This window comes from Rissa tridactyla, chromosome 1 (genome assembly GCF_028500815.1).
Source record: "Rissa tridactyla isolate bRisTri1 chromosome 1, bRisTri1.patW.cur.20221130, whole genome shotgun sequence".
NCBI lineage: Eukaryota > Metazoa > Chordata > Aves > Charadriiformes > Laridae > Rissa > Rissa tridactyla.
This window is the reverse complement of record NC_071466.1, coordinates 152588673-152614699: the sequence shown is the minus strand read 5'-3', so window position 1 is coordinate 152614699 and position 26027 is coordinate 152588673. Positions and strand designations below refer to the sequence as shown.

The 26027-nt window shown below is 43.2% G+C and overlaps 2 protein-coding genes and 1 long non-coding RNA gene across 7 annotated transcripts in view; 2 read left to right on the top strand and 1 right to left on the bottom strand.

Annotated features, from left to right (window-relative positions):
- The window catches only part of KDM5A (lysine demethylase 5A), a 50940-nt gene extending 48084 nt beyond the window's left edge, over positions 1–2856 (bottom strand). The window contains exons 1-2 of one of the 3 annotated variants that reach the window (XM_054189325.1): positions 2186–2856; positions 192–269 (exon numbers count right to left, since the gene is read on the bottom strand). In XM_054189325.1, coding sequence (XP_054045300.1) covers positions 192–269; positions 2186–2350 — 243 coding nt within the window. In that variant the 5' untranslated portion in view covers positions 2351–2856. The remainder of the gene's footprint in view (positions 1–191; positions 270–2185) is intronic. The other 2 variants (XM_054189324.1, XM_054189323.1) reach the window with 2 other exon arrangements.
- A 245-nt stretch (positions 2857–3101) lies between these two features.
- Positions 3102–4776, top strand: LOC128917616 (uncharacterized). The gene is made up of 3 exons (XR_008469310.1): positions 3102–3147; positions 3237–3494; positions 4058–4776. It is a non-coding gene; the product is annotated as an uncharacterized LOC128917616 (long non-coding RNA).
- A 222-nt stretch (positions 4777–4998) lies between these two features.
- CCDC77 (coiled-coil domain containing 77) lies at positions 4999–24388 on the top strand. 3 transcript variants are annotated; one of them, XM_054215685.1, is made up of 12 exons: positions 5000–5440; positions 7064–7253; positions 8567–8709; positions 10746–10842; positions 12176–12242; positions 12984–13078; positions 14358–14506; positions 14857–15100; positions 16756–16881; positions 16967–17119; positions 18904–19057; positions 22293–24388. In XM_054215685.1, exons 1-11 carry the CDS (start codon positions 5394–5396, stop codon positions 19048–19050), a joined length of 1458 nt encoding a protein of 485 aa, XP_054071660.1. In that variant the 5' UTR covers positions 5000–5393; the 3' UTR covers positions 19051–19057; positions 22293–24388. The 3 variants fall into 3 exon arrangements, with proteins under 3 accessions (XP_054071668.1, XP_054071660.1, XP_054071651.1); XM_054215676.1 differs by having other exon boundaries at positions 18904–24388; XM_054215693.1 differs by lacking the exon at positions 16756–16881 and having other exon boundaries at positions 4999–5440; positions 18904–24388.
- The last annotated feature ends 1639 nt before the right edge of the window (positions 24389–26027 follow it).

The following is a 26027-nucleotide window of genomic DNA, read 5'->3' as shown; positions in this document are numbered from 1 at the left end:
CCCAGACTTTTCTCAAAGCCATGGAGAGTTATTTTATATGAACTCTGCCACTGCCAAGAATAAACACTGATGTGGTCTATGGGTTTCTGAAGTCTCCCCCATCTAGAAACCTGCCAAGATGCAAATCTCAAGCACGGAGACCTACTGCTTTCAGTGCAAACACAAAATTATGTCAACAGTTAAAAGCTCACCTCCAGTTCATTCAGGCGCTGAATTCGTGGAGTGAAACGAAAACTTTGTACTTCACACGCAAATGGAGGCTGCCAGTCCTAAACGGAGACAGAAAGACATTTTATTTCTCCAACAAATGCACAAAACAGAAGACCCTAACAACATCTGATTAAACAAGTTCCCAACAGTAAATGTGTTTCTCAGTACAACTGGTGATATCATTTTCCAATTTTATGACGTTCTTGTGCTTTTAAAATAATGTTACCACAATATTTTAGTTTGAAGAAAGATATGCTCACAGAATTAAAAATATAAAGGAAAATAAGCTTCAAAGCATTTCAGTATCCATTACCTCACACTGAGTTTAAATATAAGAGATACCCTATACTTTTTTTGTTATTTATTTACTTTTTTAAAAGTTCCCTATATGCTGCACATTGCAAAATTCTCACCATCAACAGTGACAAACACCAAATAAAGCACATTATTACACACCTAACTTTTTTCATCTTTGTCTACAATCATTTCAATAAAGATGAGACCACCACGCGGGAGTCCAGCTCTTTAACAGAAATGCAAGCTTAATTAACAACTTTCTCAATCCAGTCAGTAGTGGGTTCAACCACAAGTGTCTCCCAGCCCCATTTCTGAAAACTGTGTTATAACATCAAGAGAAGTATAACTCAGCTTTTTAGTACTTTTAAAGAAAGCATAAGTTATAGTCGATTGTCTACTTGGCAGTAAATACAACAGAATAAGGACACCCCATTCCAGGTGGACAAGCCACACTAAATATTTATTATTTGCACTGCTGCAGCATATAAAGGCCTCAAGCACGATCGTAAAATATTTACAGCTTCTAATAATGTAAAAGAATTGTAAATCAGTAAGGTCAGTATAAAGTGTCTGATTTAGTCCTTATTGCAGGTTGCAAATCAACCTGATGCATGCATCCTGCAAAACCCTGCAATGCAAACAGCTAAGCAATCATGGAGAAATACAAAAGCGTTCAGTGGCCAGGAAAGTTCTAGTTATTCTCAATGAACAGTGTCTGGATCAGTTTCTTGTGGCCTCTCAACCTAAGCCATTCTGCTTATTTTAGAAAGGGCAGCCCCTTGGAGGTCAAGTTTTCACCAGGTCATTAAACCAACTAAACAGATTCCAGCAACCCAGACAGGTCAGAAGGAGAGGAAGGATCACGAAATCCAATCGGTAACCCGTATCCAAGTTGTTCTCAGTTACACGCTTTCTTTCCAGGTTTTTTCCGCTCTCAGTGTTTTAAACTCTCTGGTTTTACAACTATATTTAAAGTTTATTTATACTTTAATTATGAAGTGATCTAACCACCTTTTGCCAAATTGCCTGACGTTCTCATCTAAGCGGTTTACCAGGTCACAGGGCAAGTCATCCTAAAATAATGATCAAGTCATCAGAGAGATTAAGCTTCTACCTTTTAAACTGCTACGTATAAACACAATTCCCCTGCCCAAACAAGTTGGCCACCCTTCTACTAACAGTTTAAAGATTACGTTTATAAACAATGATCTATTAAGAAGAAATACCCTTTCTCTCCTCCCTCTCTCCCCACCCAGCACACACACCCGATTTCACCTACAATGCCTTCGCAGTTTTCACAAGCGGGATGGTGGGCTTTTTGTGCTTGGGTTTTTGTTTTCTGTTGTGTTTTTTTTTTTTTTTTAAAGTAAAAAGGGAGTGAAGTCCCGGACAACACCACGCACTACTAGTTTCTCACCTGCTCCGAAGCAACCTCTACAAAAGCCAGCTCTGAGGTCTAAGACCATACAGGTCCCCTGGCGCCCCCAGCACGGACACCGAGGCCTACAGGACGACGACACACGAAACCCCAGCACCGGGAGTGGGGGGAAGGGGCTCCCCCCGCTTCCCACCTCCACCGCTCAGCCCTCAGAGAGCCCGAGGCACACGACGAGCCCCTGCCGGCCCCGCCGGGCCCATCCCAGCCCCCCGCCGTGTCCCCAGCCCAGACGGGTGGTACCTTGGGGGGCCGGATCTTGCAGATGCCGGTTTTCTCTGCCAGGCCGCGAATGCGGCCGATGAAGCCGAGTGGGTCGCTGAACTCCTCCCAGCTGGGCTCGAACACAGGGCACTCGGGCGGGGGGACGAACTCGGCCGCATAGCGCGACCCGCCACCCCCCGACATGGCCGCAGGGGGTGGTCGACGCCGACGGGGGGGAATGGGGGAGGGGGAATGCACCGGGGGCCGCGGCGGCAGGGGGGCCCTCAGGGGCGGCCGGCGGGGCTGGGCCGGCGGCTGAGGCGCATCCTCCAGCGGCGGCTGCCAGGCAGAACGGGCGCCGGTGGAAGTCGGAAGCCGTGCGGAGCGGCGGGGGCGGTGGCTGATGCTGTTGCCGAGTGTTGTTGTCCCGTCCCCCGAGGCTGCCTCCCCCCACTGCCGAGCCCCTCTCGCTCGTTTTCCAGCTCGCCGGAAATTACGCGTCTCCTTCTAAGCCCTCCCCCCGGAAGCGCCAAGCGCTGTTGCCTTCCGACCCAAAAAGTAGTCCCTCCCCGGCTCTTCCGGCCAGGCGGCTCACAGACGCCCGCCACCCCGGGCCCGCCGCTCCACGGGCGGCGCTCCACCGGCAGAACCGTCAGCCCTTCAGTCCACCCTTACGGGGGTGGGGAGGAGAGTCGAGGAGGGGCGGGGCCGCCTTCACTTCCGCCGCGGAGGAATGTGCGACGAAACTCGAGCCATTCGCTTCCGGTGCCGAAAAGGGGCCGGTTCGCCCATTGTCTGAACCGGACGTCAGGAGGAGGGGCTTAAGCCACGCCCCCTTCCCTTAGGCCCCGCACCTCCATCACAGGCCCCGCCCCGCGGCAGCTGCCGCGGGGCGGGGCCTGTGATGGAGGTGCGGGGCCTGTGAGGGAGGGGGCGGGGCCTGTGAGGGAGGGGGCGAGGACTGCCGTTACCTCAGGGCTAAAATGTCAGTTACTCACAAGGTAGGAGGCACTTAGCACCTCTTTTTACCTCGTTACGACATAAATATTTTTTAAAGACTGCGTGGTTTGGGTTGTTTTTTTTTAACCAGAAGCCTGCCTTCGGCGTTCGCCGTGCTCCGCGCCTCACTTTCCCCGTTTATTCCCGATGCACCCTTTTGGCGGCGGGTAAAAGTTATTTTCCGTTAATTTTTCCTGCTACCGTGAGGCGTTTTGAGACCTCCTTCAGACAGACCCAAGACGTTTATCCTCATCGCTCCCCCACCGGATCGAAGAGGCATCCCCTGCATGTGGCATATGGGAAACAAATGGCTCTGACGCAAATGGGTTAATTTTGACAAAAGTTATAGGTAAGATGCAAACTGGTCTTATAAAATATGGAGTTTGCCAGTGATTATTGGGTTGTCGCAACATATTCTTACATTTTTCTAAGCGTTTCCGACATGGATGCCTGGTACTTCACGACTACGAAGCATGTGTACTGCAGATGTTTCCTTATCGCTCTCTAGAAATTATATTTCTAAGTACTCCTGCTATTTTTATTTTTCTTTTATTATTTGGTTGTGTCTCTCATCTGATGAGCTATACGAGATTCTTTTAAGGAAATGTATGTGTATATTATGTATATGTAATATGTATCTGTATGTGTCTACGTAACATATGTGTGGATGTGTGTTATGGTTTGAAGAACCCACAACAATTTATTGTCGTTTAGGCAATTATTCTATCACCTGATGACCCCTTCCTACCCGGGAAGGGGAATCGGGGAAAAGACAAGGAAACCCAAGGGTTGAAATATAAGCAAATTTAATAAAATAAGACTGAATAATTAAGGTTACTAATACTAAAGAGACAATATCGATCCAACACCAATATAAAATATACAAGGATTATACTCTGCCCACTCTATCAGCAGGAAGCTGTGCACTCCCAGCAGTGGAGAGCAAACGTCGGACACTGCGAGCGCTGCAGCTTCGGAAGGAAAGGAAGGGCTCAGGGGTCCGGCATCAGGGCAAGAACTTCTCCGTATTGCAGCCGTCGTAGGAGAGAAAGAACTCCTCAGCAAACTTTCTAATTTATATTGAATGTGACATTCATGGTATGAAATAACCCTGTTGGCCAGCCTGGGTCAAGTGCCCGGGTCTCGCTCCTCCTCATCCCTGCGCCTGGCGAGCTCGAAAACACTGAGACCTTGAAACCCGCATCCCACAGCTGGCTGCAAAGTATATATTTTCACAAAATCAGACGGTAGAGTTTTCTAAAAGTGCAGTTTTCCCAAGCATTAGAAGAGACTTCACTGAAAAGTAAAATGACTGAAAGATAAATTAGCCCTGTGTTGCTCAAACCAGGACAGCCTGTTCTACGCCCAACAGCGGGATCGCCAGTGCACCCCATTTCCAAGATATGCGGTGACTGAGCCAGGAGGGAAAAAACTCCATGCTGGAAAGCACCTAATCCATGCAAAGGCTTCACTTTGACACCCACCCGGTCTTTTACCGACCTACCCTACGCTTTTCTCTCTTTGATTGAGAAAATTGATAAGAAAAAATGGACGTTTGGGTGGGATATTGCACCGCCCTTGATGTACACAGTCCCCACTTGCAGCCTGCGTTTACCCTGACAACATAAAAACAGGATTTCTAACCCAAAAACCCGCGTTTCTCCCCAAAATAACCCCGCTCCCCCCCTCCCCCCGCCCACCGAGGGCCGGCGGCGCTGCCAGCGGCGCGCGCACCCGCTACCCCGCCCACTCCGCCGCCCGCGCACGCGCAGTGGGTCACCCACCCCAAAGGACTACAACTCCCAGAGGTGCCGGCGCGGGAGCCCTGCCGCCCGTGTCGCCAGCGCTGATTGGTAGAGGCGGTCGGCGCCACATGGAAGGCTGCCTGTGATTGGAGGAGGCGGCGAGCGGCAGGCTGTCTCGCCGTTTAAGTTGCTGTGGGTCGGTTGTGGCGGTTGTTTTGCCGTTGGGGGCCCCTCGTGGTAGAGGGCTTTGAGGCGGCGGCGGCCCTGGCCGTATGCAGGTGGTGCCGGTCCCCTCCTGCGCTGCCTCGGGAGCTTGTCCCTGGCTCGTTTGGTGGGGGGCTTGTGAGGGGCTTTCCCGCCCGGCGATGGCCGTTCCCGGCGCGGCCTGTGGCGCGCCCTAGCCAGTGTCTCCGCCGGCCACCTCTGCCAGCAGCCCGGCCGAACCCCGGCTGGAAGCTTCTGTCCCCTGCCCGCGGGGAGCCCGGCCCTTCCGCAGGGGAGCCATGAGCGCGACGGACCGCCCTGCGGGGACCTCCCCTCGCTCCAGAAGGTAGTGTGGGGGCTGTCTCCCTGGTCACCCTGTGCCCAAACTGCTCTACGGCCTCTGGCCCCCGAGCTCTTCCCTTTTTGTCCGGTGGCCAGGTCTTAAGGCACTGCATTGTCTGCTCTTGTACCTGCTGTGCTACCTTATCCTTATGCCTTTCCATTTCTACTGTTCTTCAGTTGAGTAATAAAGTATTCATCTTGTGCCTGTCACCTGTTTCCTTCTGTTGCTGTTACTTGTTTTTTTACAAGTGTGTTGTTTAAGGCGTTTCTGGTGAGAAACCTCCTATGTTAAATAACCGTATTATTGCGTACTTAATACTTTCCTGCTAAAAGTTAAAGCTTGGCATGTTTTCATGGATGTAGCACACTGAGGCTGTATCTAAGCAGCTTTGGTAAGCAGTCCGTGAAGGTTACCATTGTCTCAGTGTCACCTGCCAGATCATTTTATGATCAAAGTTCTGACATTGGCTCCAGAATCAGATTCTGGACTGTGTTTTTCTTAAGCAGATCTTCAGTGAAGAGGCCTCTTAGCTTTAATTCTGTTACTCAAGGTATCATTTAAAAAAAAAAAAGTGTTTGTCAGATCAACATAAATAAAAAAAAGTGCTCCAAGAGAGTTTTGAACTCTGTGTGCAGCTGTATTTGCAAATTTGTTGCTTGTTTGAGCGGATTAAATGTTTGAATTCAGTCAACATTAGTTAAAATTTAGATTAGATATGAGGAAGAAATTTTTCACTCTGAGGGTGGTGAGATACTGGAACACCTTGCCTAGAGAAGTTGTGGAGGCCTCATCCCTGGAGGTGTTCAAGGGCAGGCTGGATGGGGCTTTGAAAAACCAGGTCTGGTAGAAGGTGTCCTGCCCATAGCAGGTGGGGTGGAACTAGATGATCTTTAAGGTCCCTTCCAACCCAAACTATTCTATGAAAATAAAAATCAGATATATAATTACACATACATATTCTTGACCTGATTTGTGTGGTGTTGACATGCTTTCCATCTAGTACCTCAACATAAGATTTGAGAACTTGGAAGCTTCTATTTCACTATCAAGGGTGGACAAGCTGTGTAGATAAGAACATCAAGTACGCAAGAAAGGAAAGCATGTAGACTCCTAGACCTACACCTTAAATTATGGTGGCTGGTGCTGTAGAAAGTGTTTTTCTCTCTGGGTATCAGGAAGTGATTCTGTCAAAGATTATGTCTTCCTGCGTATCTTGCAGTGGCTGCTGCTTCTAATTGCACAACAATGGACTTTTTTGTCTGCTTTGTTCTCTCTTTCTTTTTGTTCCTCCTCTTCCTTTCACATTCACTCTCCCCAAATAATGTATGAGACTTGTCTTCCATAACATTTTTGTTTCTCCCTTTTCCATCAGTTGTCCCCATCTCTGCAGTATAGTAACCCTGCAAGCTGTTCTACATCAGAGCTTTTGGTTCTCCTAAATGCCGCAATCTCCTGGTTTAATACCCAGAGCACAGACAAGACAATCTGTGTTTAAAATTGAATCTGTGTTAAAACTGAAAATTTATTTTTAACTATTTTAGAAGGTTTTTTATTTTATTGTCTGAAGCTCACACGTAATTAGAAACTGTTTCTGTCGCGGCTGGCAACCCGCCATGTCTCCTCCAGATATGCTAGTTCTCAGTCTCCATGTCAGGAGGACCTTACTCCACTCCCTTCAATCAATGAGCGTTTGGCCTTTCTCCGCCCTTCCCGGGAGCTGCTAGAATACTACCGCAGGAAGATTGCTGACTTCGATGAGGAACATGAGGATTTGGTAAAAAGGCTGGAGAGATACAAAGAAACGTACGATGAGCAGGTTAGGAAAGAGTTTTTGAATGCTGATCCTTATACAAACATAATCTTAGTATTTTTCTTCAGTTGAAAACTCAGCACAGGTGGTCTTAAGATTTACCAGTAATGTGTTAGAACTCAGCCTAAGAAGAAATAAGTAGATATCAGGGTTTGATTGTAAAATCTAGCTTTCTGTCCTCTGTCAAAGCAAAGGAAAACATGCCTGTAGGATATTCTTCTATTCTTATAGTTTGGTTATATCTTCACAGGGAGTTGTTTTTGAGTTTTTTTTATTTAATTAAAGCCTGAGTTTAGATGTTCCATTCCAGTGTTGTCCACCTTCTTTCCCTTGTTTCTCACAGTGAAGAGTGAGTGCTTGTTTGCCCAGATTTAATGAGCTTTGAGGTACAGATATAATTCGTATTTACTGCAATGGAATTCATAAGCTTGGCCATAGGCTATTAAGCAGTAGTACTACACAGCGAATAAATGTGAATTTAAAAGAAACTCCAAAACCTAAAAGTCTTTGCCTTTTAAGAGGAAGAAATCTTACAGAATGTCTGTAACTTCAGTGCTCTGATATGCCTTACAGCATATGTCTCTCTAGCAGTCATGTTTGTAATTGTGAATGACCCTTTGGGAATAGAATGATCACTTCTGAAGTGGTTGAGGTGCCTCCTCAAGTACTGGCCATGCTTGAAGCAGTCCGAAAGCTCTCAGGAAATACGTGGTGCACAACTTTCAACATAAGGGGGGGAAAAAGAGGAGCAGGTTCCAAAACACTGCCTTCTCTTCTACAGGAATGGTTTTCTGAAAGGTTTGTTAGTTTTCCATACCAAGTAGAAAATCATTAATGAAACTTAGTAACTAGCCAGATTTCTCACTACTAAACCATACAGATATTTTAATGTTTATTCTTCAGTAGTCTCTTTGTAAGTGTCAGTGCTATTACAGAGGCTTTGCTAGGTTTTTGTTGATGTCAGACTCCCCATACCTGTGCTGCTCTGACTGCCAGTGCAACCACTGGAAACTGGAGACCCTAGCTTAGGCCTTAAATTTGACTGTTGTATGACACTGACAGTGGTTCTCAGGGCTCAGAACTCCCTGTTGAAACATTTTTTTTTTTTTTAACAGTTTTTCCAATACTGCCCTCGTCTGGTCAAATTTGGTAAGAGAATAAAATAATTCTAACAATTATTTTAGTCTAACAAATAAAATAATTGAACTGGCAGCTGTTCTATACCAATTAGTTACAGGCTCAGGGCACAAGCAATTTGAAGCTTGTAAGTGTTACCCAATGCTCTGTATCATTTCAAGTACCTCATTCTCTCTGTCTAGCACAAATTGCAGCAGGAAGTGTGTCAGCGGGAAGAGGAGATTGCAGAGTTGCAAAAGGCTTTGAGCGACATGCAAGTCTACCTCTTCCAGGAGAGGGAACATGTCCTTCGTCTTTACTCAGAGAATGACCGGCTGAAAATCAGGTGTGCTGTCTTAGGTGGTGGGCTGGGTCACTGGCAGTGGCAATTGCATGCATTATGTTCTAGTGCTCATCTAGATTTGGAGTCTTCAGAGAAGCAATTGCACAACACTTCCTAGGGAGGGCTCCTATGAAATTGTACCAATCTTGGAGGTGGAACACGATCTACTGGGCTGCTTTCTATTTCCACTTTCTATTTCCACTTACTATTATTCCTCCTGTTCCAGTAGGAGAAGGAAGAGCAGAAGTTGTACATAGATTTAGATTTGAATTGTGAGTTGACAGTTTGAATGTGGAGGTTCTGATTTAAGCAGACTGTGGTGGGTTGACCTTGGCTGGATGCCAAGTGCCCACCAAGGTGCTCTATCACTCCACCTCCTCAACCAGACAGGGGGAGAAAAAAGTATGATGAAAGGTTCATTGGTCAAGATAAAGACAGCGAGAAATCAAGACAGTAAAAGTCAAATCAGAGTAGGATAATGAGAAATTAAATACTAAGATGCCTTCCCCCACCCCTCCCTTATTCCCACGTTCAACTTCACTCCCAATTTCTCTGCCTCCTTCCCCTGAGCAGTGCCAGGGGGATGAGGAATGGGGCTTGTGGTCACTTCATCACATATTGGTTTTGCAGCTCCTTCCTCCCAGCTGTCTTCCCCTGCTCCAGTGTGGGGTCCCACCCGTGGGAGACAGTCCTCCACGAACTTCTCCAATGTGAGTCCTTCCCACAGGCTGCAGTTCTTCATGAACTGCTCCAGTGTTGGTCCTTTCCACAGGGTACAGTTCTTCATGAAGAGACAGCTCCAGCATGGGTCCCTCCCAGGGTCACAAGTCCTGCTAGCAAACCTGCTCCAGCATGGGCTCCTCTATTCCCATGGGTCCACAGGTCCTGCCAGGAGCCTGCTCCTTTGGGCTCATCCACTTGCTCCTGTGTGGGGTCTTCCACTGCAGGTGGATATTTGCTCCACTGTGGACCTCCATGGGCTGCAGGGGGACAGCCTGCCTAATCATGGTCTTCATGGGAATCTCTGCTCTGGTGCCTGGAGCACCTCCTCCCGCTTCTTCACTGGCCTTGGTGTCTGCAGGGCTGTTTCTCTCACATGTTCTCACTCTTCTCTCTTCCAGGTGCTGCTGTGCAGCAGTTTTCCCCCCCTCTTCTTAAATGTTATCACAGAGGTGCTACCACTGTCACTGATTGGCTTGGCCTTGGCCAGCAGTGGGTCTGTCTTGGGGCTGTCTGGCGTTGGCTTTATTGGACATGGGGGAAGCTTCTGGCATCTTCTCACAGAAGCCACACCTGTATCCCCCCAGCTACGAAAACCTTGCCATGCAAACCCAATGCACAGACCTTGCACCTGCCTGGCAGAACTTCCTCCCTCAGCCCTAAAAACACTTGAGCTCAAATAGAAAATACAGACCAAAGCAAATAGTTTCCCTTCACTCTATGAGATTGTGTTGACAGCTGCTACTTTTTAATGCCATTTAGTTGGTGAACTGGAATATAACCTGCTGTACCAGACTAGCTGCCAATGGTAAAGGGGTTCCCAACCTTTTTCAGAACATTTGTGGGTGATAAAGTTCTGGTTTGTTAAAGGTTTAAGAACTTAACGTCGAAATGTGTGTTGGTGTGCTTTGGCACTTCTCACGAGTGTGATGAAAAGTCTAATACAGCCCTTACTCTAGTTTGCTTTAAGAACAACAGGCACTTACAATCTGTTGAATGATCTGAAAGGATTTTAGGTAGTTCGTAACTCTGGAATGCAAACTCTATGCCACCATGTGCTATTGCTCTATCAGCCTGTGTAGTATTGTCATATTTGAAAAGACAAGTGCTCCCCAATGCCAGTGGAATTGGTGGTGTTCTTGTTATATTGGCAACATCAGTATTGTCTTTGGGAGTTTGTTTTTAAAGCAGTATTCTCAAGAACTGTAACACTTTGGAAAACTTGTAAGCATTAATGAGTAAACTAGAAGGACAGCGTGTCACAATGTCTTGATCTCCTTAAAAATAGCAATGTGCTGACCACTTTCTTTGAATTCCAGGGAATTGGAGGATAGAAAAAAAATTCAACATCTCCTGGCTTTAGTGGGAACAGACAAAGGAGAGGTTACATATTTTCACAAGGAGCCTCCACATAAGGCAAGTTCCATTTTTCAGTAGAACTCTGCTTTCGATGGTAACATGAAGATCTGTACCCTAAGGCTGACCACAGACCAGATCTGTCCCACAAGTCAGAAGTTGCTAAACGAGCCCAAAGCAGGAGGCATCTGTAGTTCTTTAGCAACATCAGGCTTTAGTATAGCTGCTGACAGGTAAGTAGGAACAGGCACACTGGAAGTAGGTCCTCTTAGCATCAGTCCCCTTCTACCTTCAAAACATACCTCCAGATCAGCCTTCTAAATCTCAGACAGGAGTCCGAAGCCATCTGGCAAATGGTCATTGAGAAGCTGGAGAGAACACCACAAAGAGAGAAAGAAAAAAAAAGTAAGTGCAGAAAATGACTAGGTGTGGTGTTTGAAGATCAGCTATCTCAGAGTGCCTGTCTTCTTAAGGCCTCAGTAAAGAATAATGCAGTGTTGAGGTTGCTGCAGCAGTTTCCTGGGCAGAAGACTGCAGAAGAGCCATCCTCTCTAGGCAATATTGTATCGCATATTTCAGAAGTAATGTCAAATTGATTAAATGGCAGCGCATATGAAGCACAGTGTAGTTCAATCTACTTAGTCATGAATGATTCGGACATACGGAGACTATGATGGAATATAGGATTTGTCTTGGAAATAAGGTGCAGAAAAAGGATTAAATATGCTGCATTGTGGTTCTTCTGCACTTCTCAAGCAGTTCAAAAATCTTGCAGAAGCTTTAAAATTCCCTGATCTAGGGTAGCTCTAAAATTAGGTCTATTATATAACATCAACCTCAAGATAAGCATTGGGGTTATAACCTCATGGCCTTTTGTTTCTGTTAAGTGGGTTTCAGTTCAACAATTGAGTTGTTTCGATAGTTTTATCGGTTAGCTTTTATCCCAAGCTTGTTCAGTAGCTTGAGTGAATGTGCTGTTAAATCAAGCTTTGTGTTTCTCTGTCTTGCTAAGGCAAGTAGGAGTATGTAAGAAGGAAATAACATAATCCTCATCTTCACCTTCCCTCTTCTCCTCTCTGTTCCCAAAATGCTCCTTTTCCTGCTGAGGGTTCTGATTTTCATCCTAATGAAGCCAGCAAGGGCAGGATTACTTTCCATTTTTTCTGGTGGGAAAAAAAAAAAAAAAGAGGGAGAAATGGCAAAACTCAGCCATGATAAAGGAAATTTTTCAACGTGGACATTACACTTGTGAATGTCTTCCATGTCTTGTGGTAGAAGTAAGGTAATACTGTTCTCTTGGATATCTCTCTTTACTCTTTAAGATTTATTCTTGACCATTGCAACTTTGTTTAAGTCAGCTGTTCAGCTGAACTATCTAATCTTGTTTCTATAGGTTACTGTTCTGCAAAGGCCAGTTAAATCCAGAGATCCACATGAACGAAATGATACTTCTGCAACAGGTACTACACCAGGCTGATCTAACAGCAGCTCAGCTATTGATACTTGTTTCTCTGTGTGTTTTTGTCTTACTGTGAATACTTTGGTATGCCTTCATTAAATTCCTTAAATGTATCCCTGTGTACATACATGCAGTACTCTTGGCTTCCCTTCAAAATCTTTTAAAATAACTTGAGCTGGTTCTCATGTCCATCATCCACTCAACTAGGGAAGAGGCTGGTATGCCTGTGGAATGGCTGTTCTGGGACTATACAGGTACCAACTCGACAGGCGCCCTTATCCACAGCCATTCCAAGGTGTGGGGTTCTGCCTGCCTTTAGCGTAGACAGCCGTGTGGATCTGTGTGCCTACTTACTGATTTTCTCTTTTGAAAGAACTGCCTTTTCCACATTGACTGAAATTAGCTAACAAACTCAAAACTCATCCAAGGCTAGATGCTTGTGCACCTGTGTCACCTGCCTATTCATCATTCATTTAAGAAAATTTAAGATTGCTTTCTATATATGCCAAAAAGATTAGCAAGTTGCCTAAATATTGTGGTGTGATAGCATGGGATAAAGTTATGCAATCACCCTAAGTTCTGAAACTTTTCATCCAGCTACTCCTTCTGGAAGTCCTTATGACTGTAGCACTGTCAAGCTTTTTCCTGTTCTTGTAGGCCAGTCAGCACATACAACATTTGATCCTTGGAAGGGTGCTGGATTGGAAACCCCTTTTCTACTTCTGTTAAATTTCTGCAATAGGCACCAAGAGGAGCACTTCAAAACCAGCAGCAAAAGGAGAGAAACCAGAAAGTCCTGAGAGATATCGGAGAGACAATCAAACACTCCTGCTTCAGGTAAAAACATTTGCTAACTGATGGACATAATTCCTGGCTGTCCAGGAAATTATGATAAATATGCTGTTTGCTTACATAAGATGTAGACATAGCAATTTTATCAGTCCCCACATTTTATTATGGGTTTACACTTTCTGTCAGTTTACTTAGCTGTTTCTTTGTGATGAACATAGGCTTAGATTTAAGAACGTGCATCTGATTATGGAAGATTTACATAAGCAGATGTTCCAGTAACGTCAGCTGGAATGTGTTACCCTTACATATAGAAAGTGTAATTGATGTTATCTCCCATAATTTGATTGTGACTATCAATTTACATTAAACCTACAGAAGATCTGCAGGGTCGGGTATTTTGTGGAAGTCTGACAAAAGTAGTGTGTCTGAGTCGGAATTAGGCAGCCCCAATAAGATGCGCTAGTATAATGAAGTGCTCATTTCAGTGAAAGATAGGGTGTAGATAGCATGACAGAATGAAAGATAAAATGTATAGAATCATTGGGGAAGATACCAGAAGATCTATGGAAAGCAAGAGAAACCATGAGTCAAGAAAAGCAAATTAAAAAGCAGACTTGTATAGCAGATAGATTTATTTTTATTTTTTTGGTCACGAGCAGTGGTGACTGACCTAGTGGCCAGTTAGCTGTCTAACAACATTTACTCTGGAGCAAAAGCATCATACGAAATTGTCATAAAAATAAGCCATCTAAATACACACCAAGTTTTTTCAGATAGTTTCTTACACATAGGCCAGATGGACATTTTTCAATTACTTGCTCCAGTTTGTCTCCCTGTGTGCCTTAGATCAAGATTCTTTGCATCCCTCGCCTTCGCTTATTATCTTGTTTACATTTAGTGATTCATTCTGGTTGAGTAATATCTTTTGTTCAAGATACGTGGATTTACTGCCTTCCTAGTATTTAGATATTTTTATATCACCATTTCATTGGAAGGTGGTAGCATAGGGGCAGAAGTGTATCTGCATATTCCACAGGATTTGTCACATTCTATGTGCAATTTAAATCTTTCCTATATCTTCTATCTATTGTTGCTGCTTATAATATGCCTGTCTTGCTTATAGCATTTTTTTTTCTTCAAATGTTTTAGTTGTTTGAAATACTTAGCATTAAAACAAAAATAAAAATTTGAGAAATTCGAAGTCTCAAAGGTATTATTGGGTAGAGCCTTTGATCTGAATCTTGGAATTTAAAAGAGACTTGCAAGGATAGGCGCAGAACTGTTGTGAGGTCTTATTCAGTAATGTCTTTGTATGCCTCTTCAGGTGGAGGCCCTGCAAGCTCAGATAGAAGAACAGACACGATTATCCAAGGAACAGGTTGAGGCACTACTAGAGGACAGGCGGATTCACATGGAGGAAGCCCAGGTCCAGCATCAGAGGGACCAGGACAAGATCAAAACTATAACAGATAAGTGAGTGTGAGAGAATGACTGTGATATAGTCATGAGATGAGAAGAGAGGGGAACAAAAGAAATGTTTTGGCTTTCAGTATGTTGCTTTCTCCGGCAGTCAGAAAAGCAAATTATGCAGCCATCTGTTTGGTAGTGTGTATGCGGAAGGAGACAAATGGAATAATCTACACATTAAAAATCCTTTTTCACATTGGAAGAATATTACTTCTTTCATTGGATGAGAAGAGCTAAACTCATTAGGAAAGCACCTATCTCTTTCTTCCATGCTTCTTTTAACTTGCAATGATGACTGAGGAAATTGAGGAACTAGGAAAGAAGTTAATTAACTCCACTGGAATCCCTTTTTACAGACTCCATAAGACTCAGAATCTCTTATATGAGAGTACCCGTGACTTTCTCCAGCTCAAGTTTGATGCCCGAGCTAATGAGAAAGCATGGATGGCAGAGAAGGACAGTCTGTTGAGGAAACTTGACAAAGATCTGGATCAGCTTATTATCAGCAAGGAGCCAGGGAGAGAGAAGAAGCAGAGAGACACCAAGAAGATACTTCGCGCAGATGATGGGGCTCATAAACTCCACAGCAGAGAAATAAAGGTAATCTTTTGTCCTAGGTAGAGGCTCTTTAACAGTTGTTGACTAGAAGATTGCAAGCATCTGGGTTTTGCCAAGATAGGCAGTAGCTTGCAGCTGTTTCAAAGCTGTACTGGATTGTTTTGGTTGATACTAATGTAAAAGAAAAATCCTCTCCTGCCTCAAAATCAACATTGCTTGCAAATTTCAGGTAAAATTAAGTTCAACAAAAGCAAGTGTAAGGTCCTGCGCCTGGGAAGGAAGAATGCTAAACACCAGTATATGTTAGGGGCGGACATGCTGGGAAGCAGCTCTGAGGAGAAGGACCTGGGGGTCCTAGTAGACAGCAAATTATCCATGAGCCAGCAGTGTGCCCTTGTCGCCAAGAAGGCCAATGGCATCCTGGGCTGCATAGGGAAGACTGTGGCCAGTAGGTCGAGGGAGGTCATTCTCCCCCTCTACTCTGCACTGGTGAGGCCACAACTGGAGTATTGTGTCCAGTCTTGGGCTCCCCAGTTCAAGAGGGACAGGGAACTACTGGAGCGAGTCCAGCGAAGGGCAACCAAGATGATTATGGGACTGGAGCACCTCCCTTATGAGGAAAGGCTGAAAGAGCTGGGACTCTTTAGCCTGGAGAAGAGAAGGTTGAGGGGGGACCTGATTAATGTTTACAAGTATCTAAAGGGTGGGTTTAAGGAGGACGGAGCCAGGCTCTTTTCAATGGTTCCCAGCGACAGGACAAGGGGCAATGGGCACAAGCTAGAACATAGTAAGTTCCGTTCAAATACACGGAAAAACTTCTTTACGGTGAGGGTGACAGAGCACTGGAACAGGCTGCCCAGGGAGGTTGTGGAGTCCCCTTCTCTGGAGATTTTCAAGACCCACCTGGATGCAGCCCTGAGGGATGTGCTTTAGGCAATCCTGCTCTAGCAGGGGAGTTGGACCAGATGATCTCTAGAGGTCCCTTCCAACTCTGAAGATTCCGTGATTCCGTGAAATGTATAGTTAGGATTTATCGTAGCACTTCACTGTCCAGGTTTTTTTATGCCCAGAACAAATCCCTACTCTGCAAAGCCATGTGATATATGGGCCAACAGTTCTTAACCTGCTTGTTGCATATGCCTTTCTTGTAGTGTAAAAATGCTCTCAGCTAGTGGACTTAGAATGCAGTGCCTATATCTTCCTTGCTGCTGTCAGGGCAGAATAAGTCATTTCGATTGATGTCCCCCAGCTCTTCTACAGTAGTCAGGATTTTTCTTCCACTTCTAGTATACTTCCAGTGAGAAGTTGGGAGATCTGAAGTGGGTAAACAGGCAATAGGGAATTGTTTTTATCTACCACTGAATGCAGATGCTTTTGAAATGCAGTACTGGGCAAGCAGCTGTGAAAAGGGGAATTACAGCATTAGTTGAATATTACTTTTAAGGGGAAGAGGAGAGGGTTCTTTAACTGACTGATGAGCAGTCATGCAGAACTGATAACCTAATTAAAAGGTTTTGTTAAAGGAAGTGGTGTTAGAATATTGTCCTTACCTAGTTACTTCATTAGCTATAGTGCCAGTTGTTAATTTTTTTTTGCCTGTCATATTGTCAGTCTATCACACGTGCTTTTCCAGAGCAGTGTGAATTTTGTGAGCACTGGCTCTTGAGCTGATTCTTTTTGTTCCTCCTGTGTCCTAGTCACTGCAAGAACAGCTAATGCAGGAACAACGCCTATCAAACATGTATAGAGAGCAGTGTGTCACCCTGGAAAATGAGCTGGCTAGAATTCGTGAGGAGGGAGATGTTGGCAGAGAGCTCTTTAAGGTAATTAGTCTGTAATCATCTGCTAGCTATGTGATGATCTTGCAGCCTTTATTTTGTATACTCTATTGAGTTTTCATCTCCATAGGAACGCTCAGAAAAGATGGGGAAGCGCCTGAAGCTGATGACTCAGCGATATGAGGCCTTGGAAAAACGTCGTAATATGGAAGTGGAAGGCTTCAGGAATGACATTAAACAGCTTCGGCAGAAGCTGAAAGATGTAGAGAACCAGCTTTTTAAGGTAATAGCTAAGCATTTCTGAGGTAGACTGTTACAGGATTACCCTATAGAGATGTATTCTCAGTATTTAAATGCAGTATTTCCCTAGAGTTTAGGAAATAATTTCTTTCCTAAGTGCTCCTTTAGATACTAGTATTTGACAAAACTTGCCCTCTTATGTATTTTATGAAGCAAAAAAGATTTGTCTTTGTTAATCAGTCAGGCATCAAGCTTGCCAGGAACTGTCCTGATTATACATTAGCTGTGTATTTTTGTTGCAACTCTGAAAAGTTCTTATCCGATGCCTGTAGCCCACTTAGCTGTCTCAAAATTGTAAAGCAGTAAAGTGGTTTGTTTCAGAAGTATAGCCTGCAAAGAAAATGATGATTGGGTTTTTTTTGTGGGCCATAGCATTTGTTTTCATTCCACTAAGAGGTAGATTATTGACTACTAGATATTGTGAATATTCTATTTATTCCTTTGTTAATATCTTATTTGTAACTCTGCAAAAATCACTGCAGAAACAATGGCTGGAAGTTGAAGCTATGTACTCTGTAGTAGCTTCCAGATGTGTAGATGAACATCAGAACAGCTTAGGGAAGCCACAGCCTTGCTTGGAGTTTAGCGTGAGGTATTTATCTGAGATATGCTTGACAGGATGATCCAGGCATAGCTTTTGTCCAACTGACTGTCTCTCAGGAGTCTGGCAGTGCCACTGATTCACTTGTTTCCTGTACTTCTGGTGCACAGTTCAGTTTACTTAGACTAATGCATTTGTCTTCACAAAGACAAATGTCTTTGTGGCAGCGGCTATAAGTTTTTAAACTTTATTCTTTAAGGACTAAACAACATATGTGAATGGGGGTAAAACTACCTATCTTTCTACAGAACTGTATGTTCTCTAACTGTGGGTGTGCTCAAAATTGTATTCTTAATTTCTTCACACTTTTAACCACAAGAGGGCAGAGGAACAAAATACTTGCTAGAAGTCTCCAGAGTGATCTTTAAATGCTTCGTATCACTTGAGGTCAAAATGACTACAGATGACTAAATTTCCTGATTTGCATATTAAAATCTTTGACCAAGAACTACATGATGACAATAAGACACTCGAAAGGGTTGATGGAAGAGAGGGCTCGGAGAACAGCTTCCAAGGCTGTGCTGCTCTGCTGTTTAAAGTGACTGGGCTGGCATGCTATCCAGTTCCAGGGTGACAGGAAATGGCAGCAGTGGCTAGCTTGCCATCAGGAATTCTGATTATCCAGCAGACTTTGTTCAGCTCGGTATGGGCCCTATGGCATGGCCTGAGACCAGGTGTTGTACTTGAACTGCTCTTGAATCGTGCACAGTTCAGAAGGCAGCAGGTTGGCCACAGTATTTAAACCACCTCTAGTTCTAGCACCAAAAGGTGATAAAATGCCATCATATCAGGTGAGGTACTTAGAACTAGATAAAAGTTAGTTGCTAAATGTTTTAACTTGCCGCTTTTTGTGGGTCTCTACATAATACAGGAATTAGAAAGGAGTCAATAGGCTATGGGTAAACTTGATTATATTCTATCCAGATTTCTTCCCTGCCAGTAATATAAAACCATAATGTATGAAAGCTTTGTTCTTTGTTTTTGGTTCTGGAGCACCTTTCTGTTGGTGACAACCATTAGCCTAGTGATATTAGCTTAAGCGTCCTCTTGGCTAGCTATGAAGGGTCTCCTTTAGAGGTCTCTCCTTCTTATTATCATCATAATACTCTAAATTGTATTCTGTATAGCTTTGTTTTTCTTAAATCTGTTTTTCTTTTCCTTTTTAGGTGACTTTGAATATCGGACCAGACCAGGATCTTGCAATTCTACATGAGGTCCGCCAAGGAAACAGACTAACCCGTAAAATTCAAGGAGAACTAAAAAACTTAAAAGCTAAAATCTATGGCTTAGAGAATGAACTACGGGTCTGCTGAAGCTGAGGTATTAGCTGACATCCTAGTTTTAGGAATGGGACATTGCTAGGCTGGAGTAGTCATATGTGAGAGCAGCTCCTGCCTGTCTGTTTCCTGGTGTCCAGTGATAGGAGGCTTGAGGAAACCTGCAGTTAATGTCGTAACATTTTACATGAGCCGCTCCTAACATGCCAGATTATATTGCTGTTTCAGCTGAGAGATGGCACCTGATAAGACTGACATAGAAAATACATGATGACTGATACATAAGGAATATGCTTGTGACTTAGATCTTACCTTCACATCTGTGGTACGGGTCAGTGTATACTGGCCTTCACCTTTATTTGGAGCTTGTTATAAACCATACATGGTTATAATGAAATTAATAATCATGGAAGGATCTAGTTCAAGATCTGAATTGCTTGACTGACCTTTTCCTATGTGAGAAGCAGCTTTTAAAATGGTTTAAATTATTACTGTTTTAGTGCTTAGGCACTTCAGGATGTAACTGGAAATTTTCTTTGAAAAAGACCACATATAGAAAGTATGTACTAAACTTTATTATGTCTGACTCTCCCTTTGACAGTATAATTATTTTAAAATTACTTCCCTTTGCTTGGTTCTAAGCTAATTGGGACAAACCTGACTGATTTAATATGGTGGGAAAAGATAGCCTGTTATAGAACTCATCTGCCATTACCAGCAACATCTATGCTTGTTTTGAATGTTTGAGGGGGAAGGAAATACTACACTGAGTGTCATATTCTCATCCCCTTCTTCGCAGTTTATCCTGACGCACAGAGGAAGGCCATCATAAAAGGCATCTAGTATCTTCCTTAACCACCATGTTCTCTATCTTTGTAGCTTTAAACAATATCATGGTCATGTAGCAACAAATCATGGTCAGCTTTTGCTACAGCAGTTGTTGCTACTGAACTGGAACTGAAATTGGGGTGGAAGAGCGGGTGCCTAGTTGCTACATGATAAATATAACTCTAGCTGTGTGATGATTATCTTTGTACCAGACATCAGGACATCGCAATTCTAGAAAACAGATGAAATCATGAAAAGGGTTACGACTTGGCTTCAGTCCAGTTTATAATTGCAGGTATTCATGCTTTTACTGTAGCATCAGCAAATCTTGTCCACCTTGTAGACTGAGAGCAGATCTGTGTTGGAAAAGGGATTTCAGTGCCTCTGTTTACTCCTGTACCTTTCCTACCTCATTAAATGTGACAGAAGCAGAATAATGTATTTCTGAAGTATACTCCTATAGGCTACCAGCACTCCCTTTCCCATTGAAAAAAACTTAGTGTGTGAGAGCAAGCAGTTTCTTTTGGATGTGGTAGTGGCCATGGAGGTCCTCATTCAGTGTTTGGGAGAGGTGGATATGCAAAAGATGGTTTTGTGCTGTCAAGATTTGGAGAAAGAATTGCTTTTACAGTACTAGCTAAAGCAATGCAGGAGGAAAAATACCCTTAAGTCCCACTTCAATTGTGTATCTTTTTTGTGACAAACTCGCTGTCCCTTATGGTCCTGTGCTGTGGCTTTTATTTTGTATGTGTTCTCGAGGTCAAATTCATCACAAACAGACTTTAGTGTGGGTGGCTGACAATCTGTACCTAGATGCTGAACTACTATTACAACTTACAAGAGGCTGTTTTAAAGTATGTTGCACTAATTAGTTTAGCTGAAAATGCTGAACTGGTTCAGAGCGCGATTCATGAACAACTTGTATGTTGATGCTATGTGGACAGTTGAGGAAGGTTATTAAATAATGCTATCCATCAATTAGTCTCACTCTTAGTTGACTAGTGCTTTCTCAGATAAGTCTAGCTAATTAAAGCGAGTTTGTATGTGAAATAACATGCCACTGGTTTGGAGATAAGATATCAAAGTTATCACAGGTCCTGGAAGGCTGCTTCTGAAAATTGCTACGTAGTGAAGTATTAGCCACTTACTCAGCAAGATCCATCTACTTAAATTCAGCTGATGGGACGCTAGCAAAAAGGTCTCTTGAACCTATAGAAATCAATGTGTTTCTGTTTATTTTCAACTCTTCCAAGCTAAAGAATTGTCTGTGAAATTACTTTTTCCTCACTTGAAAGCCATGAAGAGTGTCTGGATAAAGACTGTAGGCTTTGACATTCAGTTTGTTAACACTGGGAGGAAATATTGGGGGAAGAAGGATGTAAATGTTTAATTTCCTGCCTTCCTTACCAGTATTCCTTATTATGTGAAAGACTGAACAGAATAAAATGGCAGCATTCCTAATATATCTGCTGGTATGTCAAAATCAAAGTGCAGCTTGAACTTTATTCTTACTTTATTCTTCATTTGTCGCTAGGCTACAAACCCTTCCTATTTGGGGAGAGGGGTGGTGGGGGAAATTACGGTAGTGCTGATCTGTAAATCCACTTTATTTGGAAGCTTGAATATTTGTCCAAGGCCAGGAAGTGCAAAGTATTGTACATGCTCTTTCTGTGTGACATCATGTGATCGTGTGAAATGTTGCTTTGTGTTGCCAAAACAAATGAGGACCTTCAAGCCAAGAATTGCTTTAAAAAGCCAAGTGCTTTCTACCACTGACAACTACCCTTTAAGATGTCAGTAAAGAATTATTGGTATTTCCAAGAGGGTTTCCTGAAAAAGTTTCCAAGACCCATATTAGTCAATTTTCTTCAACAAATTTTGGGTAGAAAACAAAAAATGGCCTTTACTCCAAAGACTGATCAGCTTTTTTTGCTATTTTAAGTTAGTAATATGTGACTTGTATCATTTCAATACAACTAAATGGCAGATTCTGTATGTCGGAGCACAGAATTTGAAAGATCTCCAAAATGACTGATTCTTGGAATACAGAGACTATCCTGCAGAGGATTATAGGTTAGAACTGGACAAATGTTCTTATTGTGAGCCAAGATACTAAAATGTTTCTTGCGTAAATAGGAGAAAAGTGAGCAGTAGGGTAAAACTTTATGGTTGTGTAGGTAAGGAAGGAGCGCATACATTTCAGAAAGGATGTTGAAATATTGGGTAAAGTACAGAACCACAGATGATTCAGCAGAAGAGAAAAGGTTGTGCAACAGCTCATATTTTATTACATTAAGACTGATTAATATACATGTATCTTGAAGATGAAAAACTACCAAAGGCCTCTCTATCCCAGCAGAGAAAGGCAGAACAAGAACCAGTAGCCTGAACCTGAAGTTAAAAATGTGTGTTAGTTTTGTTAGTTGTTTCTTTTTTTATTTTATTAACAGGAAGATTGGGCTTTTTCCCCTCATTACAGCAAGCTGTTTGTGGAGGTAACAAATTTTCCATCTCTGTCTTCAAATAAAAAAATGATTGCAGCTCTGGTGAAGGTGGCTTGTTTTAATAAGTTACTGGGTTTTACACGTTAGAAATTAATGAAATATAATGACGTGAACTAACAGGAAATCATTTAATGGTCCCTTCTGGCTTTAAACTTATGATTTATTTATATGCAATATTTGTAGGAGTTTTTCAGCCCTCATGTGGTTGCCTGAATTATAATATATGCGGTGTCAGCTCACCGTAGACAGCAAGGTTACACAAGGTAAAAAAACTGAAACAAAATTTAAAAATCCCTCATGATCTTCCTATACCTCAACTTGCAGTAATTCCCAAATTAATTGATGCTGTGACTCTGCTTAGAAAGGCAGATTAACAGCAGCCACAGATATGATAGCCGTCAGAATAAATCTAAATAATAGTACAGTATATACTTGTATGCAATGGCTGTACTTAAATTGTTTACATAAGTAGTAATACCAGTACAGAAACACACCTATTTTATCGGTATGGATGGACTCTGTGGGCAGCCTAATATTCTGGAATTGTAATGTCTGTGTGTAGGCCAGGAAGTAATTCTTTGATAATCAGATACTTTTTTGAGGCTAGCTGGGACCAACATCCCTGTGTATTTTGTTCTGGTAAATCTGTTCATATTTATGAAAAGCGGTGTCATCAGACTTTTAATTACAGCTCACAAACACATTTAATTCTGCTACACTTGAATGTATTTGTGCCTGCTGAGTCAATATGCTAATAAAGATGTCTCATTTGTCCCTATTCAAAGTGGTATCACAGCTCAAATTTTATGTAAGGACCATTTTAAGATTTTTTTTTTCAAATTCTGGATTCTACACCTAGGACAGAGTAATGCTGGGCACAAGTATAAACTGGGAGAGGAATGGCTGGAGAGCAGCCCTGCAGAAAGGGGTCTGGGGATGGTGGTGGAGAGGAGACTCAACAGGAGCCAGCAGTGTGCCCTGGTAGCCTCGAGGGCAAAGCTGCATCCTGGGGTGCATCAAACACAGCATGGCCAGCTGGTCAAGAGAGGGGATTATCCTGCTGTATTCAGTGTTGGTGCAACCTCACCTGGAGTAATGTGTGCAGCTCTGGGCCCCTCAATTTAAGAAGGATGTGAAGGTCCTTGAATGTCTCCAGAGGAGGGCAACAAAGCTGGTGAAAGGGCTGGAAGGAATGTCCAGCGGCTGGAGGACTTTGGGTTTGTCTAGTTTAGAGAAGAGGTTGAGGGGTGACCTCATTGCTCCCTACAGCTTCCCAAGGAGAAGTGGTGAAGGGAGGTGCTGAGCTCTTCTCCCCAGTACCCAGTGGTGGGGCGTGTGGGAATGGTTCAAAGCTGCACCAGGGGAGGTTCAGACTGGACACGAGGAAGCATTTCTTTACCAAGTGGGGAGTCAAACACTGGAACAGGCTTCCCAGAGAAATGGTCAACACCCCAAGCCTGCCAGTGTTTTAAGAGGCATTTGGACAATGCCCTTGACAACCTCCTTTAACTTGGTCAGACAGTTGGACTAGATGATCATTGTAGTTCCCTTCCAACTGAAATATTCTATTCTTTCTATTTTTTCTGCAATATTTTGCTTTTATATTCCCAACTTGCTTTGATTTTTAAAAAATATCCCCTTTACCCCCTAAACAGTTATTCTTAAATTTGCGAGTCTAGCTGTAGAAGTATATGCATTTTTTTAGCATATGGACTGGGATTATGTACCAAAGCAAACTTGGCTGTAGTGTAGAAGGCGTGAGAGGTGAAAGCTGCAATGATTCCTTTTGGCTGCTGTATTCACAGGACTTAGGCACAAAGAACAAAGTTTGTTTCAATTCTTATGTTGCCTCAAAAGTTTAGGACTTTGTCTGATAACAGGCCATCGGAGGTAATTGGAATTTAACCCACTGGCAGGAAACATTCCTGCTATGACTGAAGTATTTGAGAAGAATCAGATGGAATTCTGGTATTTCCCATTTAGCACCAAATTAACTGTTTGGAGAAAGGGCATCTTTGATTATGAGTTAAGAGTGGCTGCCCTTCAAGTAAGCTCCAAAAATATAGCTTTATAAATGAGCCCTCAATGGGCTTGACTAGTCACTTACACTGACTAAATTGCATGTTTTAAGAATTACGATGCTGTTGGATTGTGGACAGATTACAAATGTGTAAATATGGGTTTTGGTTGTTTGGGGTTTTTTTTTATTCAGGAAACCCAGAGAGGCTTTCAACACAGAAGTCTTTCAATGTTAAAGCAAGACAATGATTAACTACGCAGGCATGAAGGGTTTCATTGTTGAAATGGATTCGATTTGAATAAAAAGCTCTGGATTTACCCTGGTGAAGCATGCCCAGGATGTGCTGGATTCTCCTGCATTGATTCAGAGAGCAAAGTGCCTTTCTTTCACTGCAAACATTTATCTCCATAGTGTGTCACTCCTAAGTGTCCAGTAAAACAGTATTTTTCCTCTTCAGTGCTAGCATGGGTGGATAGAAGTCTGCTCAGTGTTGCCACCTAGAGAGCTGCTCAGCGTTGTGTTCTGTAGTGTCCCTAATAAAATGACCGTGACACATCTTTGGAACTTCTTGAAACATAAGGATGATGAGCGCAGTCACTTAAAATATAAAACAAGTACTGGCACTTTTAAGACAAGGAAAGGAGGAAATTTAGGCAAGACTTCAGTCAGATTTGAAGAGAGATGGATTTCCAAAATGGGCAAAGATGTAGATATATCTTTCATTATGGTAAATGTCTTATCTTTTGAAAGTTCTCAGCTTAAAGTGTATAAAAACTTTTTTTTTCTGGAAGTGCAAATGGATGCTCTACATATTGCAAGACTCTTCTGATGTGCAGAAAGCAATTTGGGCCAATTCATGGGGCAGGACCTGCGATGAGGAGGTGCTCCTGGAGGTACTGGGTGAAGTTCATGTAAAAATGTGTCCTTTGTAGAGCTGAAAAGGAAGGGCAGGCCATTTCTGTGTCATTTTATCTGGACAGCTAGGGCTTGAGACCTAGGAAGAATTACATGGTGAAGAGACAGAGGAACAAATGAGGCTTTCCAATCAGACAGGTAAATTGTAGGAGAGCAACGGTGTGACAGTGATGCTGCTGTCAGCGTCAGAACCGAGAGGGCACAGCCATGTGAACAGGGAAAGTGAGAGGAAGTCTCAAACTGTGGCTCAGGCCAGTTCATACAAATGTTGGCAAAATAGCTGCATGTGTAAAAAATTACACTGTTGATTAATATAACTGTTTTAGCAAAACCCACCATATCAATATGACTTAACTGGGCAAGAAGGTCCTTTTTGCGAAGAGTCTAATTGTGTGACCACGCATGCCGATTCCCTTACTGTGATGTTGAACTGCAACGTCAACAGGGCTTCTTCTGTGACAGCTCCTCCAGTAATGCCTTTTAGAGCCCAGTTTGTTCCTGAGGAGCCAAAAAAAAGGGAAATAATGGGGAACTGTATCTTCAGAGACTGCCTTTTCCTCTTAGAAACGCTTCTGCCTTTGAGCCGTTTCGATTATGAAAGTTGAGATGAAGTCATTGTTTGTGATTCAGAGCATGGCTGAGGTCAGGAAGAGGGGTATGGAGTCACCAGGGTGGTGAAAGCTTGGGGACAGTATTGGGTATCTTTGGTGTGGAGCTGGTAATTAGTGTTAAAATGAAAATTACAC